General features: G+C 35.1%; 1 protein-coding gene across 3 annotated transcripts; it reads left to right on the top strand.

The window, feature by feature from the left end:
- Positions 1-1,641: 1,641 nt before the first annotated feature.
- LOC135695776 (putative neutral sphingomyelinase) lies at positions 1,642-8,296 on the top strand. Of its 3 annotated transcripts, none has more exons than XM_065214958.2 (7): positions 1,642-1,819; positions 2,652-2,748; positions 3,315-3,391; positions 4,655-4,844; positions 5,586-5,792; positions 6,483-6,681; positions 7,713-8,296. In XM_065214958.2, exons 1-7 carry the CDS (start codon positions 1,740-1,742, stop codon positions 8,117-8,119), a joined length of 1,257 nt encoding a protein of 418 aa, XP_065071030.2. In that variant the 5' UTR covers positions 1,642-1,739; the 3' UTR covers positions 8,120-8,296. The 3 variants fall into 3 exon arrangements, with proteins under 3 accessions (XP_065071030.2, XP_065071036.2, XP_065071042.2); XM_065214964.2 differs by lacking the exon at positions 4,655-4,844 and adding an exon at positions 3,999-4,182; XM_065214970.2 differs by lacking the exons at positions 1,642-1,819; positions 2,652-2,748; positions 3,315-3,391 and adding an exon at positions 4,018-4,182.
- Positions 8,297-9,517: the final 1,221 nt, after the last annotated feature.

The following is a 9,517-nucleotide window of genomic DNA, read 5'->3' as shown; positions in this document are numbered from 1 at the left end:
ACTTGATCGAATATTGGAGGGGGGCAAGCCAATTGTTTTGATAGCATGACGTCACATTTCCTATTGTTTGAGAACAAAATACGATTGTCTTTCAAAATGGTTTACCCCCCTCGCCGACAGGAATTACAAGGTATGGGCTTAACATGAAAAGAGTTTTGCAAGTTGGAGGAATACGCCCTTGTGGTTGAACCTTCCTTTCATGACCAATTTGAAAGAATAAATAATTTCTTAGAAGCTTTCATTGAGAACATACAAGGAAAATTTTGAGGATGGCAAATGGGAAGGGATTTCATCTAGAGAAAGGTTAAAGAGCTTTCTACTGCTTCAGAGTAAACATTGTCTCCACAGAAAACCCAACGTTTAGCCAAAAGTTTAGTCAAAAGTTTAATCGTTTTGCCACCCTGTTTAGTGTTGTTTAGTCGTGTTGAGCGTTGTTGAGCAAAGTTTGATCCTTGTCAAAAATGTTTAGCGTTGTTTAGTGTTGTTTAGCAAATGTTTAGTCGTTTTGCCACAAATTAAACATTTGTTGTGATCGCGCAAGAGCACTAGTTGTGGAAAACCAAAGGTTTTCGTCAGTTTAAGTTGGTTTTCCTGTCTCTACGTGACCCAAATCGCTACCTCGATATTTATTTCATATCTCCCCGATTTAATGTGAGGGTTTATATTGACAAGTCACTCGCTATCACGACTGCCAGCTGTCACAAAAACTTGCTGTTCGAATCTTTTATATTTGCCGTGTAGAATAATGCCCAATTTTGCAAACTTTGCTTATTTTCTGCTGCACTAGATGAATTACACACAAAATTTCTGTTTATAAGTATCAGATAATTATTAAATTTTGTCGAGAAAACAAGAACTCCATCAAAAATTTTATAAAAAAGATGCACAGATGAGTATGCAGCGCAAAGGCGGCCTCGTGTTGTTAGCTAAATATGCAAAGCAGATCATGGCTTGCTCATTCCCACGAAGTACTTTATAACTACAATTTCAAAGGCACAGCGCACTTAGAGATTTTCTTTATATAGCACTTTTTGCTCACTCATGTACAGAAGCTAGAATGTGTGAGTGGTCGTTCTCAAACTTTAAACGTACAGTGACGAGGCTATGTGCAACTCTTATCCGAGAATCTTAAATGCTTTATGCTAACGTGAATATTATGTGATAAAATGACATTCTAGATGCACCACAGAAAATCTATCATTCCCACTTTGATAAGAGTAAGGGATTATGGACGGGATGTTTGTTGACAACGCCTTTTATTTTCACGTCAGTTAAATAGAGGTTACACCCAATTTTATGGAAAACTATTTCCATGGCTAGAAATAGTTTTCCCACTGCATACCACTACTACTGTTTATCACTGCAAAAACCGTGTTATCATTGCAAAAAGTGTTTATCACTGCACTGTGTTTATCAGTTTCACTTTGTTTTGATTTTACATAGTTTCTTATGTTTAATTCACGCAAGGTACGGAAGTTAATGTGAATGTGGTGGCTAGTATCTAACATCCGCTATATTGAACAAAATTTCAGTTTCTCTTGAAAGTTTGAGAATCATTTCATTTGCAATCACCTTTTTAAAATTAGCGCTCTTTATCGGGGACGAGGTTGCTGAAATCTAGATTTCAAAACGAGTCTCGTGGAAATTTTTCGATCACCTGACATGGTTCCATTCTAGGATTTCTCTCATCTTCCTGTTACCTTCACTTGTTTGCGAATACCAGAATTCCTTTGCGTGACATGAATGGAACAATTGTTCACGAGAACCTCAGGCTAGGAATGCAATCAGACAAACTTCGTATGCTTTCCTTGAATTGCTGGTAAGTAAGTGTTAAGTTTGTTGCCCCTTGGCCCCTAAGCGAGTGACGAAAACCTTACCACCTGTCTTTGCTTGGACTCCGAGAAAATATGGAAGAGGAAATTTAAGTGAAATTTATACCTTATTAATGCACTTTCTCGGGCATCAAGAAATTTCTTGGAAAATCCTTACCAACTCGAAAGGATTAGTCCCACAGCGCCTGTACCCCCGACCCTGTAAATTGACTAAATATTAGGGTGGAATCCATGTAACTTGCGCCGGAGATATCCGGTGCAGACTTTATAAATTTCCTTGGCGTACTGTCAAAATTTAAAAAAATGTGTGGGCGTAAAAAGGTGGATAGGTTTGCTGCCTGTGTTTGGACCAGCGTATGACTTACAACAAGCTGTTGTTTGCAAAAAGGACATAGTTTGCTAGTATCAAAAGGACCCCAGTGACTTTGAGAAAAACAAAAATCTTTGTTATGTTAGTAGATAAAAATTAAATGAAAAAGATTCATAAAATTCCAAGCAAAAAAAATTCAAGGCTGATATTTCAAATTTCCAAGAATTATTTCAAAGTTAAGCTTGTGGAATAAAAATGAGAAGCAATTGCTTAAAGTGAAATAAAAAAATGAAAATTCATGATCTAAAATGACAAAATCAATTCAAATGCTGATTGATACATGAAAAGAACCACAACTTAAAATTTCCTAAATGTAAATGAAGATATTGCCTTCAGTCCATGGTCTAGTTACTTGGAAAATGTACATTACATTATTTTTAATCAGTCTTGTTTAATTAAAAAGAACAAAGGTTTCAGATATCTGAATTAAAGAAACTTAACCTTTTCAGGGGTATACCATTCTTGACAAAAGCATGTAGTTTTAGAATATCAGCCATTGCAGATGAACTTTCCAAGGGCTTGTATGATGTTGTTGCCCTTCAAGAGGTATTTATGGCTATTTTTATTACCTAATGTGCAGTTCATACATTTTTTAAAGGGCTGACATGCATGCACAGTAATTAGGCTTTGGGTGCTGCTGCATGCAAGGTTTAGCATATTTATACTCAGAATATGGCATTAACCTATATTGTTTTGGTGTGCAGTTTTGAAGTTTTATATGCAACATCTTTGCTTTGATTATTAAAGAAAGTGACTGCTCGCTATGTGCATGTTGCATGATCTGTGTAGTTCCAATGTTTTATTCATGTTAATATTACATGGGCTCATTTCCCATTTGAGAAGTTGATAAGTGTAGCTATATCCTTTATGGTGAGACAAGGAGAATTTGGATGTGATGAGTGAAATTTTGGAAAACTTGGAAAAAGATACAGAAGATAAGCTTAATGAGAAAATGTAAAGGCATCAAGTAAAACAATAAAAGACATTGTCTGATTACTGAGCAAAATGCCATGAAATTATTGCTGTAGTACTTTTCTACATTTTTGTGGTCTATTTATATTTGAAGCTTATTTCTTCAATTTTTATTGAAACAACGCTCATCAATTTTACAGATATGGACAGAATATCAGTATGCAGAAATAAAGAAAAAAGTGGCCAAAGTGCTTCCTTATTCCCATTATTTCTACAGGTTTCTTGATTTTCTTTACTTGAAAGTACTGCTAACAGGATAAAAAATTTTGAGTTGCTTAAAGTTTTAAGTTATATATGTTATGCTTCATGTAAACAAATGCAAAAGAGCTTGAAACTAAAGATATTGTTGTACAGTGGCCAACTTTTGCAGACACACAACTTGTTTGTGACTGTGCCCTTAGATTTTAAAAGTGTCCATTTGATTTGATTTTGTTCTAGAATGCTTGGATATTATTTTTTTCTGAAATGTAAATATAGCTCCTAGGACCATTTAAAAACATATTAGCCATCTTTTATGTACCTGCACTGATAAACTGCCATAAAATGCAAAATAACCGAATAAATATTATGATAGGTGAAATGCAAAATAAAGTGATTATTATAGCTAAATAAAAAATATGCAAAGAAGTCTGTAAAATACAAAAATGTGTAAAACATTTTCAGTTATTCTTTGCACATTATGGAAAGCTTTTATTGTAATTCAGATTTAAGCAAGGATTTTCACTGCCTGTAAGATTGATAAAGTTCTTAATTGAAGATTAAAATAAAAAAACTGCTTTTAATAAATCTTATATAGTTATTTGTGCATAAATTTTGTTTTCCAGCGGTGTTATTGGCACTGGCCTTTGTATATTTTCAAAATATCAACTTATTGATGCATTCCTGCACCAGTTTGCAACAAATGGGCAGTTCTATGCAATAGCACAAGGTGACTGGTTTGCAGGAAAAGGTGTTGGTTATTGCATGATAAAACATCCAAATGGAATAGCACATGTATTTAATGTGCACGTAAGTAGCTACTAAAGGGCTGATGATATCCTAGTTAGAAGCAATAAAGTGGAAAAAAGTAACTTTCTCTTATTGGAAATAAAAAGAAAGGATTATTTCCAGTATGGGAGTGGCCTTTGAGAGGGAAAATCTTCAATATTTTTAATCTAGCTATTGAAGGGCAAACCTATGAAAACAATTAACTTTCTTGTCAAACTGTTTGAATGAATGATAACATTTGAAAGAATAAATGAACATAATGCAGCGTTATTTCACAATGAATTTCACATAAGATCTGAATCTGAAAAAACATAATGCTGAAATGGCAATATTCTGCATTATTTCCCAAAAATGCTTTTCCACTACTGAAGGTTTTTTAGTGTCTAAACCTTTTTGTGAACTATTATCTTTCATTCAAATATTTTTGACAAGAAAGCATTGTTGTTAACTATATTTTAATTCTTTTTCTAAACCCTTCTCCTATCCCTTCTAGTGGTGTTATAGGGACTGGTATCTGTGTCTTCTCAAAATTTCCTATTTCTGATGCTGCACTTCATCAGTTTCCAATAAATGGTGATTACTATGCCATTCATTATGGGGATTGGCTAGCTGGTTCTGCTCTATGCTGTTGTTATATTCATCACATTCCCACAAACAATATCTTACACTTCTTTGCAGTCCATGTAAGTAAAAGCCAGGGTAGTTAAGTTATATAAGAGGCATTAATTTTGAAATGGTATCTAGAGTCCCTGATTTCAAACTGACAACAAACTAAGTTACAAAGTAAAGAATGCATCAATAGTTTTGCTAATATTTTAAAAGGCTTTAAGTGATCTATATATATATACTGTACATTTGGTCCCTGTTTTATCAGCTTTACTCGGTAAATGTAAATGATTGTTATAATTGCAGAGAATCTTGGGCATGAGTTGTTCTAACTATCGATTGTTGAGAAGATAAGTTACTAAGTTACCAACAGACTTAACAATAGAAGAAGTAATATAAGGCAACATCAGTCCAGTACTATAATGGGATTTATTACTTTTGATTGCCAAAAGTTGTGTAAAATGATATGGATGTCATTTTCTATCTCAAAAAATTGCTTCAAGGCATTACTTGCATGATTTTGAGCCATTTTTTAACATGGAATATTGTCTTATTGATTGCTGAAGTCAATGATCGTATGAAAGTTGAGATGTTGCTCTTTACATATATTTCAAAATTAGGAACAGTGTGCCTATTCAGGGGGCGTGGTTTGGTGCTAATCAATATAATAGTAGCCAGGCCTTAGCAAATCTAATCACAGAATTTATCTCGTCATTTCGCAGCAGTTTTGACATTTGTGCATCCAACTTTACTCTATATAAATTCTCAGCCTTTGCTGTTGCTATTGTACTTCATCAAATGCACATGTTTATCTTCAGCTGCATGCTGACTACCCAGGAAACCTTTACACTGAGCTTCGTACGCTACAAGCATACCAATGTGCCCAATTTGTACAGAAAATGACCCGTCCTGGCGACTCAGTTATCCTTTGTGGTGACTTCAACCATGAGGAAACAGAGATTGGAGTCAGAGCATTGAAATCAGTTACTGGCCTTCAGGATGCTTGGCATAGTGCATTGAAAAAGGTCAGGTTGTTTCCTATATTTTTTAGTAGTAACCAGGGATTTTATATTCCAATTAGGGAGCCATAGCCCCTCCAGCACCATTGGTCTTCCCTTGTTTAAGACAAACGACTGTCAGGGTTTTTCGTTTCACGCGGGCGATCGCCCTCGCCAAATTATTGACGCAGGCTATTGACCGGCCTCGCAAAAGCATGTATCGCCCGCAAGAGAAAGGTAGAGCACTCAGGGAAAAGTTAGCAACAATGTCACTATTGTTGTTGTCACTCTTATTCAATTCACACCTCTTGCGGCCTCGTCAAGGATTTCCCTCGAGCCTTACGCATTTTTGAAGTAGGGGCCATAAAGGGGGGGAGGGGGATTGCTGTAGAAATCCTCCGTTCCGGTCATTTTTAGCCAAAATTCCGCGCCTTAAAATTGTTGATATGACCTTTATTTAAAGATGAAGGCAACAGGTGAAAAACCCGTATCCCGTGCATCATTTTCGAGAAAATCCGCGTTTGGCAAGTGTGTGAAATTCCGTCGTTCCCTTCAGAAATTGTCATGTTCTGACGTTTTAAACTCTGAAGAGTGTCAGACGAAAAGCTTTAGTTTGCTAAATGTTTGCTTTTTTCAAAGCCATTTAAAAGTAGTTTTTGTGATGACATATTGTTATTCTGTGCCTTGCCTTTCTTTAGATATTTTTTTCTTTTCCAGCTGGATAGGAAATGTTTCACAATAAATAGCCCAGATAACCCATACATTCATGCAAATGAGACGGAGAAGAGGATTGATTTTATATTTCACAGCAATGGTCTTCAGTGCATCGATTATGGTATCGATTTGGAGGGCATTCCTGGGTCAAAGCATCATTTCTCAGACCATAAAGGTGTCCGATCAACGTTCATCTTCACGGGTAAGTGCAGAGCTACTTGATTTTGTGTTAAGCGATTAAAGGTTAGTGATGAAATGTCTTCAAAAGTGAGGGAAAAACAGAGTGTTATTGAAATAAGAAGAAAGACAAAAGTAAAAAGTTGATTTATTGCAAAAACTTCTGAAAAGTAGTTTTGGCTATCATTTGGAACTTAATTGCTGCTAATAACTCTACAATGCCTGCCAAAAGTACTTGGAACACCCAGCAATTTACGCTGCATTTGATATCTTTCATTCCTTTCATGAAAAAAAGTTGCTACTTCCGCCCCCTTCCCCCTAAATAATGTTGATGACTTAGAGAAATATCATAAAAGAAGCGCAAAAAAAGTGCTTCCTAAAATCCTAACCCGTTTGATAGTAAACCAACATTGTTCTGTAGGGGAGAGGGGGATGATTGATTTTGACCTTGGAAATTGATGTTAGTGTTCCAAGACTTTTGGCAGGCATTGTAGTCAGCACTTGGGAATGAAGGGAAAGCACAGAAAAAAGAAATGAAGTGAAAGAGAGGAAATTTACTGCTATCATGTGCAGGGCTTTAGGTTTCCATTTTATTGTTATTTCAAGGTTGTTTTAAGTGCAGATTGTGTTTCTTATCCCTATCCTGTTTTAATTTTTACAAACATCCAATCTTGTATCGCGTACGCGTATCTATATGCTATGATACACTTTTAGTGTACAGAACAGGACAATTCTGAGCTGCTACTCCGATTTTCACGCTCAGTGCGATCGTCAGGCAACTGAACCAATTAAAATATATGAACCAAAATTTCAGCAGTTCTGTGATTTGAATTGTTTAGAACAGTAGCAACTTTCCACTTTGTGTACAGCTCTGCCTCTATGGCATCGAGCACTTTATGACAGACCGGTGGACAGCACTTTCAGTATATGGTATAATAGTTAATTCTTTTTTACTTTCTCTCGTTTCCTGACCATAGCTGAAAAGTGTTCTGAAAAGTAAATTTTTGAAATTCGGAAGGAAATCTGTTGGTTATAAACGTTGCTGATCTGTTTTAGATTCTTCCAAAACTGGAGCAGAAAGCAAATTCGATAAAACATCTCCTGAAAGCAGCATAAAAATCCTGCAGGAATTGAGAGATACTATTGCTTATGGTAGGAAGCTAGCAGAAGAATACAAATGGAATTGGATTATACCTATCTGGATTCTGCTTCTCGTGTTTATCTTCATGCCCGTTTTCTCGGAAGACGGTATTTACTTCCTGCTTCCGGTTTTGAGCAAGCTGTCTGGTGAAATCGTCTTCTTACTGCAAATCGTGTGTATTGTCCTTTCAGTTTCATACTTTTGGAACTTAGTCATCTTGAAAAGGATAGAGAAAAATGCTTACTTTAATGCGATGAACGAAATTCAACTGAAGATTGAAATGCTTAAGGACGTTAAGAACTTTGGCAAACCTGCCCTGTAGCCGTTTTTTAATTGTTTTTCAACAGAATTGCAAAATGTGAAGTTGATATATATATATGATGGTTGATACTTTCCAATTGTAATTACGAAATTTGTATTTGATGTAATAGTAGTTTAAGAGATCAAAAGGGTTTTTCATCACGTGGAATAAAATTATACATGCTTTTTTCAAAATATATTGTTGTCTATTTTTCTGTATATTTCTTTTTTTGTTTTGATAAAGGTGAATGCAACAGTTTATAAGATATATTTCGAATACAATACACCAGTTTAAGACCAGTTTAAGACCAGTTTAAGACCAGTTTAAGACCAGTTTAAGACCGGTTTAAGACCAAATTTCCATTTTGAAATCGTCAGCTTGAAAGTTTTGGAAAACTTATCAATGTACTTAATTGTGAAATGCATGATAAGATATATACTGTCTTTGTTTTTTAATCTTATTTTATTGAAGTCCTGAATTCCATTGCAGTAGAAATGTCTTTTTTGGCTCGACAAAGTTGATATTTGTATATGCAAATTAATTGCTTGTCTTGTATAATGTCTGTGTAAACTTTTTTATATGGTATACTTTCTTTGAGGTATAGAATAAACAGCATGTCTCTTTCAACATTAAAAACAAAACTCTCCCTCCTGAGAGAAGAGACTTTTCGGTCACGCCGATAAACGACGAATAAAACCTGTTTCTTTTATAGTTAGCAGGATATGAATGTTTTGTGTTGTTGTTATATTGCATAGGTAATGGATAGAATATGATCTGGGTTTGCCTTTAATTATTTTGGAAGAACCGATCTAATACTCTTTGCCCATATTATTCCAGGTTAAGGATACAAGTTTTAAGTTAATGCAACCGCATTTCCTTTCTAAATAATTTCTAGGATTTCATTTACATAGAGATGTAAAAGTATCGATCCAAGAAAGGAACCTTGAGGAGCACCGCAATATAAAGTTTATTGTTCCGATACCAATGAGTTTACTTTGACAAGTTGCAGCCGATTTTAATGAAATGCAATTAAATCCATATTTAAATAGTTTTGGTAGATTTAATGAATGTTCGCTTTAATAGAATACTTACATCAGGTCCTTTGAAAAGTGGGATGTGACAAGCTTCTGTTCCGTGTTTTTAGTTATATATGCAAGTATAGTTATAAAATTCGAACACCAGACCCCAGAATAATATTTGTCAAAAATCCCGTTTGTATTTAGATATTCTTGAATTTGTTTAGCTAGCAGGATTTGCAAACTATTTTCACTTTCATGGAGTGATTTGTGCTGTTTTTCTAGGTACCGAGAATTCACCAGCATCAGTGCTGAATTGATCAGACGTCTCATGGTGGTCAAAAATGTCGGCAGCAAATCCTAGCGAATTTACGCTAATACCAGCAAAGCTATTAGATTGATA

The sequence above is a fragment of the Rhopilema esculentum genome, chromosome 17 (genome assembly GCF_057945365.1).
Source record: "Rhopilema esculentum isolate cy_ngs chromosome 17, ASM5794536v1, whole genome shotgun sequence".
Taxonomy (NCBI): domain Eukaryota; kingdom Metazoa; phylum Cnidaria; class Scyphozoa; order Rhizostomeae; family Rhizostomatidae; genus Rhopilema; species Rhopilema esculentum.
This window is presented reverse-complemented; position numbering and strand designations above follow the sequence as displayed.

What these genes read in the sequence shown, in the direction of transcription:
- LOC135695776 (XM_065214958.2), top strand. Translation starts at nt 1,740, where the DNA reads ATGAATGGAACAATTGTTCACGAGAACCTCAGGCTAGGAATGCAATCA. An exon ending in ATGTTGTTGCCCTTCAAGAG is followed by an intron (nt 2,749 to 3,314) that starts GTATTTATGGCT and finishes TCAATTTTACAG; the next exon opens with ATATGGACAGAATATCAGTA. An exon ending in ATCAACGTTCATCTTCACGG is followed by an intron (nt 6,682 to 7,712) that starts GTAAGTGCAGAG and finishes GATCTGTTTTAG; the next exon opens with ATTCTTCCAAAACTGGAGCA.